This window comes from Camelus dromedarius, chromosome 3 (genome assembly GCF_036321535.1).
Source record: "Camelus dromedarius isolate mCamDro1 chromosome 3, mCamDro1.pat, whole genome shotgun sequence".
Classification (NCBI taxonomy): domain Eukaryota; kingdom Metazoa; phylum Chordata; class Mammalia; order Artiodactyla; family Camelidae; genus Camelus; species Camelus dromedarius.
Window position 1 is genome coordinate 98,931,108 of NC_087438.1, and position 20,691 is coordinate 98,951,798.

The 20,691-nt window shown below is 48.1% G+C and overlaps 1 protein-coding gene across 1 annotated transcript; it reads right to left on the reverse strand.

The window, feature by feature from the left end:
- Positions 1-622: 622 nt before the first annotated feature.
- LOC135318495 (protein diaphanous homolog 1-like) lies at positions 623-18,433 on the reverse strand. The gene is made up of 10 exons (XM_064484394.1): positions 18,293-18,433; positions 14,092-14,186; positions 13,684-13,785; positions 13,220-13,459; positions 12,957-13,086; positions 12,107-12,232; positions 11,349-11,512; positions 11,080-11,215; positions 9,127-9,216; positions 623-2,563 (listed from the first exon to the last, which is right to left on the reverse strand). The coding sequence occupies exons 2-10, from the start codon at positions 14,161-14,163 to the stop codon at positions 2,400-2,402; spliced, it is 1,224 nt and encodes a 407-aa protein (XP_064340464.1). The 5' UTR covers positions 14,164-14,186; positions 18,293-18,433; the 3' UTR covers positions 623-2,399.
- Between the last annotated feature and the right edge of the window lie 2,258 nt (positions 18,434-20,691).

Consider the following 20,691-nt stretch of genomic DNA (forward strand, 5'->3'; position numbering starts at 1 on the left):
AGTTCCAGAGCCTGCCCAAATGGGTTTGTGGTCCTCACAAGGCCCCTCCCTGTCTATTCTGGGCCTGGTCATAGTTTGTAAGGTTTCTTTGTGCAGGTCACCACGTGCTCAAACAAGTATGGCTCTGAGTGGCAAGTCATCTGGCTCATGACCTCTCTCTTCTGACCTCAGCTGGGCAGGCTCAGGTTCCACCCCAGTGTAAGCTCTGGTCTGGAATGTGGTCTGGGGACACTTAAAGTATGTTGGGGGAGGGGAATATGGGAAAGTGGCAGTTAAATGGTTCCCTCAGCACAAGAGGCACAGATACTGCCAGGAAGCTGCCTGTGAAGTCTGGGGTCATGGGGACCCAGAACTGAATTGAAGAAAAGGTTTCCAAGCCAAGAGGCTGCAATTGGGAAGGGCAGGGGGGCTGAACTGAGACCCTACAAATGGCAGGGCAGAAGCCACTATGTATTGATCAGTTCTAGCCCTGCACCCAACTATGGTGTCTGGCATGTGAAGGTGCCAGAACCTGATGATTTGTCAAGTGAGTCAGGGACCTGAGGCAGGACAAGAGTGGAGGAGCCTGGATGAGAGTGAAAAGAAAGTAGCTGAGAAATTCACAAAGGAAGCTGTAAGGCAGTACTGTTTCAATGCTTTATTAACAGTTGGAAACAAACCCTACAAAACCGGAGGTGATGACATCCACATCCCAGAAGCCCAGGAGGCGAGGGAAATAGGTTTGCATTTTGTCCCTTTTTTTTTTTAATTAAATGCATCTTAGCAAAAGTAGATTAAAAAAGAAAGGGTCAAAGCCCTAGATGTTGGCAGGGAGGAGGGGACCTAAGGGAGCAGTAGCCCCCTGCATCACAGTCCTCCCAGAAATAGTTCCAAGGAGCTGCTGTTGCCCCTTCCCACACAGGCTCTGGGAACCAGAACCCTCTTTACTGGCCTCACGGCCTCCCTGCAGGTGCCCTCAGCTCTCCTGAGTTCCCCTCCTTACTCTAACAACTGCGATTCAGGGCCAAGCCCTACCCATGCCATTCCTGCTCCCTACCTGGAGGTGGGGAGCTGAAAGGAGCACAGGGAGGGCTAAGTGTCACCTCGAGCTAGAGAATCTGAGCTTCTTGTGACTGGGGCCGCCAAAGAGTTTGGCCTGCCCACTGCTGAGAAGAGGGCAGGGTAGAGGCACGTCCTGGGCCCACTGTTAAGAGTGTCCAGTTAGCATTTGCACATTTGGCTTGATAAATATATTAAATTTATAGAAACTCTGTGGTCTCAGGGTTCCCACTACTCTTAGGCCTGGTCCAGCTCAACCAGGAGAGCTTCCTCCTCCCCAGAATCAGATGCTGGGAGAGAATCTGCACTGGCCACAAGGGCCCAGAGGCTTGAGAGCTGAGGTGGAGGTCGGTCCAGGGGCTTGTTCAGGATGGAGGCTTGTGAGGAGAAATCCCAGGGACTCTGGAACCTGCCATCGAAGCCTCTTACATTATGGAGGAGAAGGGGGTAAGGAAGAGTTAGTTTTGCTTAAAAAAAAATTCATATAAAAATAGATCGATTTGCAAAACAATTTCTCAGCCAGGAGGCTCCACCTCCCATTTCCTTGGAGACAGAAGGTGAGGTGTTGGGGTGGTGACAGTACAGCGCATCCTCCAGATGAACTCTGGGGAGGGCGTGGGGAGGGCCAGGGTAGCCTGGGGCTGGTGCAGAGGGTCCCAAGAGGCGAGGGCATGAAGGGCGGGCAGCAGGCGCGGGTGAGTTTCCCCGTCTCTGCCCACGCACAGGCTCTGGCCTCGGCCACAGGGGGACAGATAAAGGGATACGGGTCTTTTTGTTTTGGGAGGTGTTTCCCAAAAGCTGGGGTAAGAGGGGGGCTTGCTCCCTACTTCCTTGGAAGCAGCTCCCTATGCCACACCACTAGTAATGAACAAGAGCCAGGGAGGGAAGAGCAGAGCAGGGTGACAGCGATGAAAAGAGGGACGGAGCCCAAAGGTTCACAAGCCCATGCTGTTCCTTCTCAGGGTCAGAGGACACATAAAAGAAAAGCACAGATCCAGCAAGACTGACCTAGGGAGAAGCCCCCTCGAAAGGCAGGGACTGAGAATCAGGCAGGGCCTTGTCTGAGACGAGGCCACAGAGCAGAGGAGACACTTGGGGTTAAGGCAGCAAACACGGAGCCTGCTTTGGTAACACGAGAGCCAGGGCTGGCCAGGCTGGCTCAGGCCCGCACGCTGCCCTTCCTTCCGGCCCCAGGCAGCTGAAGCTGTGTGTGATGTACAGAGAGCAGCAGGCTGGAGAGAGAGACAGGGCCGGGGTGGTGGGGGCGGCCACCACAGGAGTGTCTCCGGACCGTCAGGCACGTGCTCAGGGCGGGACAGCCTGGGCTCCACTGCAGCGCTGCCGTGGCCGCAGGACCCAGCTCAGCTTGCGCGGCCGAGCAGCTCCTTGGTTTCCTCAAGGATGGTGGGGACTTCCTCCCTCTTCCTGGGCACCTTGGCAGGAACAGGATCAGAGATGACGGTGTCCTCACTGAGCACATCCGAGGCTACCAGGGACCTGACGGCACAGCCGGGCCGCCTGTTGGCTGCAAGAGAAGACGCGAGAGATGCATCCACGGAAGGTCGGTTTCGCATCCCTCTCAGACTGAGGCAGGGACTCAGCCAGAAGCCATGCACATGTGGCAGCCCCGTCCTGCTCACAGAGGCCCTCATGTCTGAAGGAGGGGAAGAGATCCAAAAGCAGGTGGATTGCTTGGGCGGGTTGGGGTAGGGGGAGTGTGAGAGAACGTGGTGCAGGCAGGAGACCAAGCCTCACACTTAGTTTCCTGTGTGAAAATAGTACAAAAAAGTGTGACTACAGCTAGACAGACAGAACGGGGTTCAAGTATTAGCAATGTAAGTTAAAGGGAGACAAGGTACTCAAAACCTCTTCTCTCATCAAAGGGCTGTTGGAATTAAACAGACTTGAGCTTAGTAAACAGGGATCATTTTTGTTTTCTTGGCCATTCCCAGGAAGCTCCTAGGCCAAATCCACTCAGTCAGCCCTGGGTCGGACTGTCCCAAGCAGAGGAGGGCCTTCAGCAGCTGCCTGGAGGACTTCTGCAAGGAGGGGCAGCGGCCCCGCCCACCTGCCCAGCTCCTTCCCGCCTCTGCAGGCAGCAGCTGTGAGCCAGTGCCAAGAGCCCTACAAGGTGTGCAGTGTGTGTGTGTGTGTGTGGGTGTGTGTAGGGGGAGGGGTAATGAAAGGTGTGTCCGGGCAGAGCTGGGGTCAAGGACTGCGAGGAGGGCCCCTACAAAGAAATCTTAGCCTGGTGGGCTAAGGGATTATGAAGCCCCAGTTGTCATCCTAAATAGGAAGAGAAGAACCAATCAATCCCCGAGTTTCTGTCCTAAGTGCTGGGAGTTGTCCCCAAGACCCTTGTATTCATTTATGGAATCCAGATTTACGACCCCAGCGTCCACAACAAGGAGGCGGTTCCTCAGGACCTTATGCACCTCACGTTGTCCGCCTCTTCCCACGCTCTATGAGCGGCCTGGGAGATGGCAGATACACAGAGAGCCACCTGCCTGGGGTGAAGGAAGCTGGACACAAAGGCCATAGGTGCTGTAATTCCATTTCTGTGAAATGTCTAGAATGGGCAAATCCATACAGACAGCAAGTAGATGAGTGGCTGCCAGGGGCTGGGGGAGGGGAGATGGAGTGACTGCTAGTGGGTGTGGGGTTTCTGTTTGGGGGTGATGAAATGTTCTGGAATTAGGCAGTGGTGATGGATGCACAACTTGTGAATATACTAAAAAAAAATACGAAATTGTGTACTTTAAAAGGGTGAATTTTAGGCATGTGATTTATATCTCAGCTTAAAAAGAAAAACCCAGCTTGCTGGGTCATAGGAGAGCTGCATGGAGAAAGCAATCCCTGAGCCGGACAGCGGCGGGGACAGAGGCAGCGGGGACAGCGGCGGGAAGGCCAGCACTGTGACCGCAGGGCAGCGCCCCCGGGGGACACGAGCAGGATGGAAGAGGTCCAGGGGAGCCAGTGAACAAAGCGCCCAGGACACCTTCGCTGTTTGGAGACCAGCAAAAAGCTTTAGATGGGGCAGAAGCCAAACAGGGTCAGAGGGCCCAGGTCTTCACCAGGGCTGCCAGCCTCTCTGCAGAAATGTGACCCAGAGCTACTGTGTGCACACGGTAGAGGCTACCCACGGGTCAGCAGGGAGCACACGGCATGCCCACAGGTTACCAATTTATAGGTCTCCTCCTCCTCCTCCTCCTCCTCCTCCTCCTCCCAGGGACACAAGGGATTGTCTAATAAGGGGAGAAAGAACAGTGAAGGCCTGGCTGGCAGGCACAGGGCTCATCTGGTTACCAGTAGAAGGTGTGTGACCGAGACTCCGGTGTTATGCAAACCGCTCCCTGGATGAGAAACGTAATGCTGCCTCGGTGACCGACGAGGGAGGAAAAGGGGCCCCTCGGAGTGTGACCAGGATAGTCTCCTGTTTGCCCTCCTAGTCCCTCCAGCAAAACCTTCTTAGTTTCTGCTCTTTTTTTTGAAATACTCCCTTTGCTAGGGCCCTACTTCTCATGTCCAGAAAGGCAGTGGATTGATTATAATTTTGCTGCTCCTTTGAATTCAGGCACCAGCAGCTGAGAAAATATTACAACTGTGTGTGTGTGACAGAGAGACTCACTCAAGGGGTAAGTACGTGTTGAAACAATTTCTGCTTCTGGACCCCAGGAAAAAGAACCCTGGGTCTTGAACACGTAGACAACATGGGAAAAGTCAGGGTTCAAGTGTGAAGTGTCTGCAGCTGCTTCTCTCTGGTTTCTTCTAAATGAAGACGCCAGTTGCACCTAATCAACTATGTCTCTACAGTTTCCTAGATTTCAAACGTTTCTGATCGTTATACTTCATGAAAACTAAGACTGGGGGAAAAAGAAAGAGTGGATTGTAAGTGGGAAAAGATTATAATTTTTCTTTTAAGCCTAGAAAGTAGGTATACGAGGGCTGGACCTGATGTGGTCCTCAGGTCAGAATCAGAAGCGAGAAAGCTCTTGCTGGAAGTGGGAACAGAACCCACAGAATCAAGGAATGCTGCTCTGCCTTCAGCGCCACAGTGGCAGTACTTGTGAAGCCTACTGCCAAGCAGCCACAGAAGGTACGGAGTCTGACAGTACGGGACCAAGGAGGGTCACCAACTCTTGAGAGAGTAACAGCCCCACAAACTGGAGAAAAGGGAGTGTCTTGAGACACTGGTCAAAGCTCTCTTGAGGGCAGATTCATGGGGCTGGATAAAAGCACCAGGCAAATCAGGCCTCTAACAGTCATGGAGAATTAGACAATGGGTAATGATTTCAGAAAATACAGCTATAAAACAGCAGGGAGTAGTAATGAAGTGCTCTTTGAGGGGAGAGAGGAGAGGGGCCCCACCTGCCTTAAACCTTCATTTTCCTGCCCAGGCCAGAAAGTATGCGTTTCATGTCATGAATCATAGCCTTAAAACCCCAACCAGAACTTTATTTAAAACTGCTGAGAATAATTTTTTCGTTGTTGCATTATCAGTTTTCTCACATTCTTTATGGAAACAGTGATTAGTTACCCAGGTTTCTCGTTTTCATTTCTTTCATCATAAGAATCTGTATTAATCACTTCCAAACCCAGACGAGCTTTTAGATCATATTTTGCTCCCACCCTCTGAGAGTGGAGACGAGGGCTTTCGTTACTTTGGGGAGCGACATTCAAAACAACTTAGAATTTAAATTCTAAACCAATTTAGAAAAAACTAGTGGGAGGGGTTGTAGAGTTCGTGGTGCTTTGGTCAATTAAAGTGGCTGCTTTTAGGCAGTTCTTGGATTGGCTGAGGTCAGGGGCTAGGAAATTTCAATTTGGTCAGAAGCACATGGGGAGCTTTCAGAGCTTGAGTCACTATCCAATCAGACTAAGCCAGAATGCTGAGGCATCTGTTTGGCAGTGGTTGAAAACCACTGACTTAGTAGATCTCTGAGTTGTAGACAGACCAGCTGTACTAGGGAGCCCTGGCACCCCCCTGGTGGGGACAGGATGGTTATGATGTTGGTTATGATGTTGTTTCTGAGGGAAAAGTAACTCAGCTTGTGACCAGAGCAGCTAAGCTGATAAATGAAAACTACAGTGCCTACTTCAGGGGTCCATTGTACTTACCTGGGAGGGGAGAGGAGCCCAGACTTGGATTCACAAAAAAGAGCCAGAACTGTAGCCCAAGCACTGGCTAGCTCTGAGCAAGACCTTATCTGGGTCTTAAGTCCTGTTACCTGCAGGTGAGGTGCCAATCACGTGGGGTGTCGGGAGTCCTTCCCAGCTGTAAGGCTCTGTTACTGAAGGTGGGGCTTAGAGGCGGGGAGAGGGCGAGGGCGAGAGAGGAATTTCTTTCTTCCCTTGACTTTTATCTCAGGGAGCAGATGGCCTTGTGTATCAGAAGCCACAATTCAGATATGGACATAAAGTTGAGTCATTAAAACCACAAGCTGACTCAATCAACAGCCTGAAATAGTAGCTGTGACACAATCACATGGATTCTTCCCCTGGACACTCGAAGCACTGTTCTCCCCAACCCGGCAGACCACAGCGCTCTGTCACTTTTAATGAACCCGCCCTGATAGGAACTCCTCTTCCAACTCCTCAATGGGTCTTTGTATAACTCGTCACTCCCTCAGGTCTCCAGAGACCAGAAGGATTTTTTTTTTTTTTTAACATTCCTTTAAATCCTAGGGAAAAGGCTAGTGTCTTTGGCTGTGGACAACTGCCTCTCTGGGGCCGAGGAGGGCTGTGAGGCACCCGGCGCTGCAGTTCCTTGGCTCAAAGCAGGAACAGAGACAGCCCAGCCAGGGGTGGCCCAGATCCGTCCAGCGGCCACTGAAGGAAACCCACGCACGGCCACCAGGGCCTTCAAAGTTTAACACTCTCAGAGGCCTTTTAGGTCTAGTCTCTTTCTTTTCTTCTCAATTGTACTGTCGCTGTACCAAAAAAAAAAAAAAAAAAATCTAGCCGTAAGGGATCCTTGAGCCCATTCTAGCTCAACTCTCATTTTAGACGAGAGGACACTGAGCCTCAGAAACCTGTCTAAGGTCCTCTAGACAGCGGCAGTGAGATCTGACTTCAGGGCTTTTGATCCCTACCTAGTCCTATGCGTTTTACACCGAACGTGATGCCTGGCCTTCTGTCTAAGTTTAGAGTAAGGCCGCGTCACCTTCTAGGAAGTGAGTATACATGGGAATTACCAGAGTAACTAGAAATATCTCCCGCGAGACCTTCCCAGATGCTTAGGTGTGTTCTGTGAACCCAGAAAGATAAGGTTACAGGATGGAGCCAATTTTAAAAGTATGCAGTTGTCATTTTTACCTTCTTTTTGCTTCAGTATCTCCTAGGCAAAGTCTCGTCCTAGTCCCTCTTGCACTGGGCAACAGTACTTTGACCAATTCAAGTCCTCTGCTGGAAGCTTTGGGTCTACCACAACCCCTGCTTTCCCTGCTGTCAGTCCTGGTTTCCCACTAGGGAAGAAGTAGAGAATGGGGCCTCCCCGGCAGAGGGAAGCCACTGAAGTCTGGCTGCCTGTGTCCAGGAAGCATCTGGGATTCTGGTTTAGTTCCAAAGGAAAAAGCTTGGAAGGGAATTCCCCACCAAAAGTCTGATGCTGGCTGGCACTGAGCTGAGAGGATAGAGGAAAACGGGGAGAGGCAATGTACTTTTGTTTGTCTAGAAATGCTTAATGTCAGGCCACTGACATCACCTTATATGGTGGGGAGGAACAATGTCGCAAGAATCACTACAGCCTAAACACAAAAATACTACCAGCCTCATACTCTAGCCAAACCTGGGTCTATAAGACCAAGTACTCCATCCCAGAAAGATCCAAGTCCAGCAAACCCACCTCCTCCCTTCTAGAAAGCCTGCACTCAGACTGTGCAAGAAAATAGGTTAAGAGTTCTAACTGGGGGCTCTGCTGTTTAGGGAAGGTTCTGAAGTCATACAGAAGAGCCCTTAGACGGGAACTTCCCTCTGGGGAGAAACAGGCAGCTAGCCATTCAGTACGAACCGCAGAGTGATCTACCTTGGGGCCAGGACACCAGGTGTGTGTGGGTTGGCGTAATCTCTACCTTTGGTCATAAAGCCCCCCTTCCGGGCTGTGACAGGTACCAGAGGCCCTGCAGGTATCACTGTACTGCGAGCTGAGCACTGCTCACAGCAAACTGCATCGGCCCACAGACTACACGAGCCAGGGACCAGGGAATGTAGCTTTACCTCAGGAGCAGAACCTTTTAACGCTGCCTTTTCTGTAGTTCTCACCCTTCAGCCTAGGAAAGAAGCCACCATTCCTAGCCCCACTGCACTCAGTGGTGCAGGCCAGGAGGGGCAGCTCTGGCCATACCTTCTGCTGGACCAGTCACTCGGCCACTACACACTTCCCTCAAAGGCAATTTATCTGTTGATCCTTCCCCATACTAATGCCTGGATCATCTGTCCTCCTCTCCCCGTAATTCTTCTTAGAGGCTCTGGCTCAACAAAATCCACTTAAATCTTCTGAAGGCCGAGAGAGGAGGTGGTGGGGGAGCCAATGGGGAAGGCACGGACCGTGGAGGCTGAGTGCACGGGAGAGGAAGGCCATCCTCAGTCACGGCCTGTCCGCTGAGACGCCTACCTGAGGGTAAGGACGCCTGGCCTTCTCTCCAGGGTTCTGCCCTTTCTACCATACTCTCTCCTGCTTGTGAAGTTGAGAGGAAGGACTTTCGACTTACTTTTCCTTTGTATTTCCTACATCTGATGTACAGTTTTGAGTTTACATCAGTTTTTGTTCACGCCTGCAAACACCTACCAGATCTGTGTCCCGCATACTAATTTGCTTATTCTACATTTTGGCTTCAAGACTGGGGGGACATGCAGGAATAACCACATGTAATGCCTATTGTCAGTCCCTCAGGCCCTAGTTCTCCAAGTCAGTACTTTCTAACATCGGGGGAAGAGGGCTAGGTTATCCATTCTACATGTGGGGAGAACTGTGGGGAGGTTTCTAACCCCTCAGAACATCACTGCCTGCCCTTTAGCCCAAGACAAGCAGGACCGAGAGCAGAGAGGCCTCACGGCCTTGGGCACTCAGGCCCGGCTCCATCTGCTTACCTCCCTGACGGGGTCCTCTCTTCCGCCGGAACGCTGCGCCTGACTGCAGGGCTTCCAGGAGACTGTCCATCACGCCCGTCTCATCGCCCTCTGCCGTGGACAGAGATGGAGAGGTAAGCTCTTCAGCCCCAGCAGCATTTGTGAGTTGACCCCCACACAAAATGCATGGCTACTGCACGGCCTGCCCTCGTCCCCAGTGTCTGGGGGGCTCGACCTCAAGCCTCACAGCCCACGTTTACTTGTTTGTTTGAAAATAGTTAAAACAAAAGGCTTCATTACCCACTAGCCACTGCAGACTGTCAAGTATTTTCCTGCAGTGCCCTCCCTTCCCATCCCCACCAGGACAAGCACAAAGAATTGCAGAACTGCCCAACTCCAAGACCGGGATAAGCAGAGACTGAGATTATGACATTAATGAGGAACTATACCACTCTCTCTTTATCCTAAACTGTTTCACACCAATTTACATAAAGCTCTGGAGGTGAGCCTGGTTCCAGTACCAGAGGAGGGCTGAGGAAAGAGTAAGAGACCACTATTCTAGAATGCATTTCACTTAAGTACTGCCCCCAGTGGCTGCATCTTCCTGACCTTAGCTCTGCATCTAACAGGAGCTTCCTGGCTGGAATACAAACAGTTAATGTAGAATCCCTATTCCAGCCTGGCTCCGTTTCTATGGCAACAGCTCAGGGTGGTGAAATCTGAAACTGTGAAATCCCAAGGAGGAAGCAGGCTGCTGGCCAGGGGGCTGGGCTCACTGCTCCCAGCGCCATCTGCTGGCTGAGCGTTACCGGTGCAGCTGACCTACATTCCAACCTCATTTGCTTGCCCTGGGGACATGGACCACGCTCCCCCTACACCACCTGATGTCTGTGTGCTGCCCTTGTCCCACAAATCAGTTGGCCTCCTCCTTTCCCTATTATGTCCTAGACAGTAATTGAGGACAAACCCTAGAGGCCTGGAGAAAATACGGAAAGGTAAGGGACACTTGGTGTGGGCTTCAATAGCATTACTAGAGCAAAGTTTGTGGCTCATATACAACTGGAGTAAGAGCAGGGGAAATGCTTCCCAGAAAAGTGTAAAGGAAAACGCAGGCTGTCCTGCTGCTTCAGGTCCCTGATCGTACCACAGCAGAAGCTGCCAAAAACAAGTCCCCGGGAAGAACAGTGTTAGAGCAGCTCTGGCCTCTGGTGCTCACCAAAGCCAGACCCGGCAGCCCTGAGAACCTCTTTACTTAGATGGCTCATAGCCCCTCAGGTTCCAGAAGGGTGGCATCAGCTTAGGGCCGTGCAGAACGTACGCTGGATTTCCACTGCCCCCAGAGACAGCAGCCAGAGGGGGGCAGGGAATCGGCAGCAGGAAAGAAGCAGAAACAGAAAACAGAGGGCCAGTAATTGAGGCCATATGTTTCAACAAAGACATGCTTCTGGGAGTGAAACAGAGATTCTGCCGAAGAAAGAGAAGGGTGGCCAGCTCCCTTGCCCTCTTTCCAGAAATTCAATCTGATAGATGCACAACTGTGCTGAGGCACTGGGGACACAATTCTTAGTGAAACAAGCAGAAAGAGAAGGCAAGCCACCATTAAAAGACAGGAGCAGGGCCAGGAAAACATTTTGGGGAGAAGAACAAATGATACAGCAGAGGGTACGCAAACCGGCCAGGGGAACTACTGGACAGGAAGGGAAGAGTGCGCGTTACAGCACCAGCGCATCACCGGGGAGACGAGACACAGTGCAGGAACCGGCACGGAGACGGAAGGACTGAGAGTGGAGCGCTGGAATGTGCACGAAACGGAGCTGGAGGTAAAGTCCAGCCTCAGGATCTTGACGGAGGAGGTTGCCAACAATCATTTGCCAGGAGCTGAGCTCAGACATGAGCTGTTCTCTGGCCTCTAGACAGAGAAGCCTTCCAGATGTTTATGTCTCAACCCCTCGGCCCTTCGCCTTCACTCCTTACCAGCATTCATGTCTATGAGCTGCTCTCTCTTCTGCTGCTTCTCCAGCCGCTCCTTCTCTGCCTTCTCCTTGGCTAGTTTTGCTCGCCGCATCTTTTCTTCTGTCTCCCGCCGCTTCTGGTTCTCCTTGACTGCTTGCTGCGGGGGGAGACATGAACACGTGGGTACATAAGCACTCACACATGTGCACACCCGCCACCCACCACCATGAACCCAGAGGAAAGTGAGGAATGTCCAAGAGAGCTTCAGTGGGCAGGTATCCCTTGCTTACCACAAACATATTCTTAAAGTTGTGCAGATCCATGAAGAATTCTTCCACAGACACCTTCTTGGGGTCAAAGAGGAAGTAGTCGCCCAGCTCCCTGTAGAGGGTCTCCATGTTGGAGTGCATCAGCCGCAGCTTGTTATACTGCTCCTGGGCGTCCTTCACAAAGCTGTGTGGCCAAGGAGTAAAGAAACAACACCAAGAAGCAGACCCCTTCTCTAGCCCAGAGGAGCACTCAGAGATGTGCGCTGGCATGCACAAGGATGCTCAACACAGCACTGTGTATATTAGCAAAAATCAGAAGCGATCTAAATAGCTGAAACAGGGGCAGGGTAAACCATGAACTATGGTATGCCTACAGAGTAGGAGGTGGCAATTTAAAGAGAGACTATTCTGCATATACTGCTACGGAAACAGGGCCAAGAAGTATTATGTGCTAAAACAATACAATGCAATTTTTAAAACTCATTAGGGTGCAAATTTAGAAAGAAGTCTGTGGCAGTGGTTACCTTTGGGAAGGGAAGGGGGAAAAGGGACTGTGTGTGTGTAGATTGGGCACAGGGCAGGGTCTCAAGGGAGACTTTTAGTTTATATACATGGTTTGTAATGCAAACCACAACAATGAGAATGTTTTCAACAACTATGCATTTAGTGAAATTTTTTTAAAGAGGGAAAAATTATACATCCTCAGATCTATCCTGCCTTCTCCCCACGGGAAGTTCTTTCCTTTCCTAGGGGCAATTCCCTCCCTTTAAGAAAGGATATGGTCATTTTTTCAACAAACTTGTCTCTCTCATCTGTGGCAGCTGGGAAATTCTGAATGTCACGTTCCACATCAGAAATTTGTTTCTTCATCTGATCTAGGTTCTTTTGCAAGTTTTCGGCAGAAACTAGACACAAAAACAGACAGCCAGAGCTCATGACCTCCAATCTCCAGACCCTTACTCTGTCCTCAGGGCACAGCTCCAGTCTGTACGGCTGATACGTAACTCTTCCGGTTCTCCTACGTACTAATTGTTTCACACATCCTTCCAGTGAAACGGTAAATCACCTGACGTTTAAACCTCCAGCCCCCACAAGCTGTACGGTTCTAAGATGAGAAGAGAGGCTTCATTTATTTTAATAAGAATCTGAAATCCCCTGGGATCTTGGTCTTACTGATTTTTGAGAACAGGGTTTGGGAGGAAGGAGACATACACAGAAATATAGAGGCAGGGCAGAAATCTGTTCCCATTTGTACCGAATGCTGCTTTTTCTTTGCCTCGTTCCAGGACGGTGAGGTCTGGTTTTTGTTAATCCTTCCTATGCTTTCTGAATGAGAAAAACCATTGACAAACTAAATATACCTGCCTTTGCTCCAGATGTTTTCTGGCGTTTGGAGTTTCCCTAGGAAGGGAAAGAGTGCTTCCCGCTTCTGTACACGGAGAACCCTCTTCTGCCTGACACTCCTCCTCCCTGGGGCTTGGACATCATGCCTATACTGTCTCCCATTCCCACTTAAAATTGTCTGAACTGGAAATAATCTACAACTTGGACTATGTCTTCTTTCCCTACCCCACGCAGGGATTTCTGGGGCTTGGAACCACCTTCTAGCTGCACCCCAATCTGCCTCACCTCGGCTGGCTTTCTCCACGTGGGCAAGCTCATCGGGAAACTTGAGGACATCGGGGTAGTCATTCTCACACAACTCAGCCAAGAAATGCAGTAACGTCATCTTCTGATCTGTGGACTTGGTGTCTCGAAGCTGGTGGGGAAGAGGAGAAAGGACGAGTCCTGACACGCCAAGGTTGACACGTCAGGCCGATAGAGGGTTCCCACGCTGGGCTCCTAGAGGCCACAGCCTTCCCTTCTGTGGTCCCGCTCTAACCCCCGCTCACCTTACAGAGGAAGCTGATGTTGAAGCCGAAAGCACCAGCATTCCTGGAGCCAGCATTCATATAGTTTCCGACAAGCAAGGTAATCTCCAGGAGGCTAGAGAAGTTCTCGCTCTTCCGCAACTCCTCACACGCGGCAGTCACAGAGACAATCTCTGGCTTGATGTTCTCCACTTGCTCGCTGAACTGCAGCCTGAAGAGGATGGCGTTGAGGCGAGGCTGCAGGCGGGGCACAGCGCCCATCTGGGGGAGACCAGCAGTTCCATTACAGTCAACAGAGAGAGAGGAAAGGCAGAAAAAGGTACAGGCTTGAGCTGCACGGCATTGTACAGGATCTGAGTTCCCAAGCAGGGAGGAGAAAGAAAGAAAGATGGGTTCAAAATAGGTAAGAGGCCAGGAGCAAGTGCCCCGGAGGGAGGAGGGGAGCAAGGGGTCACAGAAGAGCCTGTGTCACAGGCCTCACTCACCACCACACCGAACTGCTCCGACTCAGCCAGATCATCATATTCGTCCTTCAGTTCAGAAAGCATTTTTAACTGCTCTGGCTCTGGCATCTGCTTAATGAGGTTCTGAAAGGGAGAAGGGACTGTCTCAGTTTGAGGGGGATGAGCTGACAGCTCGAGCCTCCAGTCAAGTCCCTCACTCTGCCCAAGGACCACTCGGAAGGAAACATGGGCTAGGGGTGGGGGGCCGTGGCAGGACTTCTGAAAAATATACCAGAAATAACCTGATCCTCAGAGAGATGGAAGCTTATCCAAAGCCAGCATTCTTTAAGCCAACAATGCTTAAAGCATCCTTATCGTGTAAGCACAGAGGAGACAAAGCTAGTGTACAACGATGCAAAGGGCCAGCTCCATAATGACCTTGCTTCTTACCTGGATCATAGACTCTGTCAGAACAGCCTCATTCACCTCCAGGATGACATTCTTAATCTCTTGATAGGGCATGCGGAAGGAACCCAAAAAGATGGCTGCCAGGAGAGGAGATAAAAAGACATGTCCTTTTGAGTCTCTTCCCCTTTCCAGCCCATCCTACAAACCTACGCTGGACAATCTTCCTAGGAGTGATCTTTGAAAGTCGGTCAGAAACCTCCACTAACTCTGCATTGCCTATATAGTTAGGATGCATGTTCCTGAGCCCAGTGTTTTAAGGTTCCCACCCCCCAGCTTTCTCTCCCATCAATCCCCACACTGATGTCACACACCAGCCACAGTTCCACGCCTCACATTCTGCAAACACCATGACTCCTTGCCTCTGCTGACAGGAAGTCTTTGATCTGTCTATATACATCAAAGATGTTCAGCCAGCTCTATTTCAGTTCCTCACTCTCATGACTCCATCCTCAGAGCTGCCCCTGTCCTGAAATGCTCTGATCCTAACTACCAAATCCCATTCCCTACCCAGCACTTCCTGTCCTTCCAGCTCCCTCATTAATCTCTACACTGACTCTTCAACCTCATCGGAGCGCACGCACTCTCCCTCGTGCGAGAGAGATGACAAGTCCGTTTTCTCTGAATGTCTCAGTTCTACTCTGCCTTCTCCATTTCACTGCCTCTCTATTATTACTACTGTCCCTACTCTCTTGTTTCCTTCACCTTCTAGTCCCTGGTTAATCCAGCCATCTCACCTCTCCTCTCACACCCGGGCTGGTGAACAGTGCTAGTGAAAACCCTGCAGGTCACATTCTATGAATCTGTAGTGGCACCAGGGATTGGGGGGGGGGGGCGGGGGGGGGGAGGCTCATTGTGCCTAGTAATCCTTCTGTGTGTCCCTGGGCCACGCTCTCCTGGCAGCTCCACCACATAAAATACCCCTTTCTCTCAATGGTCCCACCCCTTCCCCATTTGTTTTAATTAAGGAAAACTGAAGCCACTGGTCAAGTTACTTGCTAAGCTCTCTCTTATGCCACTTATAAACTGAGCACTGAGGGCTCTCAGTTGGCCTCAGACCACAAAAGGCTTGAGTCTAGACTATATTGGAATTATTTAGAGGAAAACTTGTGCCAGCACTTCTGTAAGCTTATCAGAGCTGTGTCCACATAACATTTCTTTTCCATGTTTCAGTAGAACAGTTGCCCTAACGTCCTCTTCCTCCAGCATATCCAGTTAGCGCTCCGCACCATGGATACAGAGGGCCGACTGTCTACACCATTGTACATAAGGAACTCACGTACCGGTAGATTCGGGTGTCCACAGAGGTCTTAGAACCAATCCCCCAAAGGTACCAAGGGTAAGTATATATACAATCAACTTCTTCCTGTCTTTAAAAAAAAAACCCTCCCTGACCCAATTTCCTTCTTTCTTTCACTTTATAACATTCTAAAAATAAAATGTAATTGTCTATTCTCACTTCCACAGTTCTCATTAATTCTTCTGTCCCCACAAAGTCAATGAACACATCACAATCATTTGTTGAGTAAGACCTAGCACTCCATGTAAGACTTAGTATCTTAAAACCGTCTACATACCTGATCTCATTTAACCCTGTTTATAATATCCATGTAAGTTTGTATTATCAGCCACATTTGACAGAAACAAACTAACATTCTTTAAAAGCAGTTAAGCTACCCATCCAAGGCCGCACTGTGAGTAACGTCTGGAGCCAGGATTTAAATACAAATGGATTCCAGAGCCTCTGTTCTTAACCCCAATGCTATACTGAAATTATTCTTGCCAAGGCCACCGACTTTCCTAACGCCAGATCCGAAAGATACTTGTCCTGTCCTGATTTTACCTTACTGCTCCCACTTCTTAGGGCTATGTCAGACTACTTTTCTTGCTGCTCCTCTCCAGCTTCCTTTGAGGTCTCCCCTTTTTATTACCTGCCCCCTAAATATTAATAGCCTTCAAAGCAAATTCATGGCTTCAGCTCAGACTCATATGGTATCTCTTAAATTCTTATCTCCAGCCAGACATTCCTCCTGATTTCTATACCCAAATACCTAATGCACCATCCTTTTGGAGGAATTCCACAAGAACCTTAAATTCTATCCTAAAATTAAGGCAGTCATTTCTGCCCTCCATCCTATCACCTCTCACTCATGTCTACCACCCACCACTTCTCTCACAGAAGACAGACAGAATCTGTTCCTGCTGGATTTTCCTATTTCAGTAAATGGTACCACTCTCTATAGACAACATCTCCTTTATCCCCTCAGTCAATCACTAAGTTCCATTAATTCCATCTTCTAAATATCTTCTATCTTCCTATTCATTCTTACAATTTTAGTTTCAGGCCCTGATCACTTGTTTGAAGCAAAAATGTAACACATCTTTCTGACTAGTCTTCCCTTACCTGAGCAATCCAGCCTCAAAATCACTGCCAAAGTCGCCAAATTACAGGCTTTTTTCACTCACCTGCCTGATTGAAATCCCTTCAATAACTTCCACAGCTTTCAGGATAAAATATATATTTCCTAGCCTAAGCCTACCTGAGTTCTTTATGATCTAGCCTCTATTTCTTGCAAGTTTCTTCAACCACCCCTGCCCCGCACATGGCCTTTACTCAGCTGTACGCAACCACCTGCAGTTCCTGAACCGCACAGTCTTACCTCATGGCCTCGTGCCTTCATCCGTGCTGGTCCCTCTGCTGGAAGCAAGCAAGCCCTCACCCTTCACTTAATTCCTTGTCAACAGTTTGTTCAGCTCAGTTGACGCAGTGCTTCCTTTAGAATGACCTCTGGGATGCACTTCCTCTGATACTCTCCCCACTTGATTTAGATGCCCCTTTCCTAGCGCTCTCATGAGCATCCTAGCACACCCCCATCGCAGCACTTGTCAGTCTGTGCTATTTACCACTTCGCACTTTTCTGTCTCCACCAGACATGGTTCATGAGGATAGTGACTATGCCTTAGTCAGCTTTGTGGCCCCACCACAAAAGGGGCACTTAATAATTTCTCAATCACTAAATTACATCTCCTAGACCATCCTAGTCTCAATTCCTTTCCTGAATTCTGTTTCCCATACTGATATCACTCAACTGTAAATAACCAATATACTACCCCTCAGTCTTGTAGCATTTTCTAACATAACAACTGCTCATTTTTAGGTACCTGGAGAGGATCCTGCGAAGTGGAACTGTCTCACATCACTTTAGTTTCCATAAACGGACTTACCTACACACACTATTTAGTACTATTTGTTGTCAATGATCTAAGATTGTACAGTCAAGAATAATGTAAAGGCTTACTGCTCTTATTTGTATGACTGACTTTACCTGTGGGTATGTGTGCTCCTTACTTGTGACCTTGGCCAAGTCAAAACATCTGAACTTTTTCATTTGGAAAAATGGGGACAACAGCCATGTCACTGAATTGTGAGTGGGTTTTATGGAATATATACCCTTTCATCTCTGAACACGTGTCGAGTATGTGCCTAATAGAGCCTGAAACCTGGCAGATGCTCAAATGTTTGATGAACAACTATTTAAATCAGCATAAAGTAGGGAGATCAACAGTTGAACAAAAAAATGAACATTCATCCTGATCATTAAATACTACCTATATCAGCTCTGCAGAGGAGTTTCTGATCCGAGATTTACCGCCAGTTATCAGTATAGGCAGCGAGTTCCGAACAGAACTCTTTGAAGTTACTGATCCTACTCTGAGAAGTACAGGATTTACATTATTTATACTAAACCACAAAATTACTTTAGATTTAACTGAAGTCAAGCCAGTGCCTGCCTTTAAAGGAAATACTTAAAAGAAAGTGAGAAAGAAGGAAATGTGCAGTGGCTATAACTGTGTGACATTTTCTGTGGATGCAATGGAAATAGTAAGGGCTCTGAAATAAGAAAATCTGAGGTTCAACTCCCAGACCTGTCTTACCCGCTACATGACTACGCAAATTCCAGAAAGCCCCAGCCTTTATCTCCTTGCCATAAAACTAGATACTAACAATCCTGCAGCGCTATTTAAGGGACTGGACAAGATACCAGAAATTCACTATGCAAAGCCAGGCCTATAGGAGGAACTCGACAAATAAAAGTTTCACGTCAAGGACCCTGGATCCACTAGAATTAAGCTCTTAGAAGAAGTCCTTCATATTTCAGATCACTGGTGTTGCCGAGCTACTCACAGAGATTCTGGGCCGTCTTTGAATCCAACACTTTCAACTCTTTCACTTTTTTCTTTTGCACAGATTTCTTTTCTTCTCCACCTTCCTGATCCTTCTTGGCTACAGTGGGGAAAAGATTAAAAAAGTATGATTAAGGGCAAGCCACATCTGCACCTAACTGAACTACTGTCCCAGCCTACAGAGGCCCTTCACTTCTTCTTTATTAATAATGGTCTCCCTATTAAATTCCTTTAAGGCTAACCTCCTCTGTAACCACCCACCCTTCTATTACCGACTCCCTCCTCCAGCTATAATAACTATATCATTTTCATTTCTTTAATAGTTATCAGTAATGCTTTCCCATCTATAGACTATCTACTTGGAAGGAGCAGCACACGTTCTGTAAAGGACCAGACGATAAATATTTTAGGCTCTGCAGAACATGTGGTCTGTTTCAACTGCTCAACTCTGCCACTACAGTCTGAAAGTGGTCATAGACAATGCATAAATGAGTGGGTATAGCTATGTTCCAATAAAATTTTATTCACAAAAATAGGTGGTCAGCCTGAGGGCTGCAGTTTGCCAACGCCTGTGCTAGAGTATTCCACTGTGTTAACCTTTTATGCTTTTTATTATTTATCTTTCAAGCTCCATCGTGATGAGTTCCCTGTAAACATTTTCTTGATTTCTCCAAATGCCTATGATCTCTCTCCAAATCCCTACTGCGTCTGATACTTCTTCACAGCAAGTCCTCTCACTGCCTTTACCATAAGCATATATAGTCTCTCCTGCGCAAGATAAGGCTTTGTTATTCCTCTTTGCAAATCTCCTGGCACTAAAATATATTCCTAGTAGGACTTTAAATATCACATTGGTACACACACAGAGGTATAATATACCCCTTTACCTCTACACTCTTCTTAGATTGTCCAAAGCCAATGTAGTCTTTCCTGATAAATGTACTCTCTGCTTTGGTGAACTAATTTTCATTTCTGTCACTTAGACTTCATTCAGCAATTAATTATTCAATGTTCATGACATTTCACACGTATCATCTTGATCTTTTTAAATCCTGTGTTACTTTACAAGTGTAGACACTTTCCCACCCCAGTTAGATTCTGAACTTCAAGAGTATGGGCAAAATAATATTTCATTTTATCACTCCCTTAGCGGCTAGCATAAAACTAACATTCACTCAAAAATGGTAGACACTGCCTGCTGAGAAGCATTAAGCAGTAGATGCAAACAGGAACTGTTCTGGACACGCAATTATAAAATATTTTGTCAACTTTTTAGAAAGCCTTATGGGAGTATCTCTGTAAGGACTGTCAGGAAGGTGACAAAGCTAATGGCTTTTGAGGAGAGGAATGTGTGGCTGAGTATAGAAGTGGGAGGAATACTTTTCAACACAAATTCTTTTATCCTGCTTGAATGTTAAACCATATGCAAAGTATTACCTGGTGTAAATAAATAAAAAAGCAAATAAAGTTGCACGGCAAAAAGTACAAAGAACTATTTTTAAAAAAAGGCATCCTTTGGCCTGATAGTTCCAACCTGAAGAAAGAAAATGCTAAATAGATGAAGGTTACTTATTTAAATTAACACTTACTGAATACCTAACTATGCCAGGCTCTGTTCTGAGCACCAGGAATAAAACAGTAAACAAAATACAGAAAAACTCTTACCTCCATGCAATTTATATTCTAATAAAGAGAAACAGACCATAAACCAGTGAATAGATGAAATAGTACATTAGATGGTCATAAGTGCTGTAAGAAAATCAAGCAGGGAAGATGATGGGAAGACCTGATGAGGGGATGGATTATAACTTTAAAGGGGTGGTCAGGGAAGGTCTTAGTGAGAATGTGACCTTTCAGAAGGTGAGACAGCAAAGCATTTCAGGCAGAGGAACAACAAATGCAAAGGCCTGGGACAGAAGCAGGCCTGATGTGCTGAAGGACAAGCAAAAAGGTCACTATGGCCAGAGCAGGTGGAGTGAGGGGGGAGAGCCGGAGCTGCAGTCAGACAGGACCTAAAGACAGATCATATAAAAAAGTGAAAATCATGGGTGGTCAGATAAAAATTTAGACTTCAAATACTCAGACTGCATCACAAAAGCTTAGAGGCAGAGGAGAAGGGTAAAGCTCTTATTTTACACGGGCGAAATGAAAAGGTACAGAATCACTGCTGATGCTGAAAAACAGGAAAAATGGACTCAACTTTTTGCCTGGCAATAAGATAAAAACAAATAAAAGGTATATATACAAGAAAGAAAGGGAAGAAAGAGTCACTTCTGTGGAAGATATAAACTCTATGAAGAATATAAGACAACCATTAGAAGTTATGAAGAACTATTAGAACTCATAATTCAGTAAGTATGACAGATAAAAGACAAGCATACGGACTCCCAGTTTTACTAA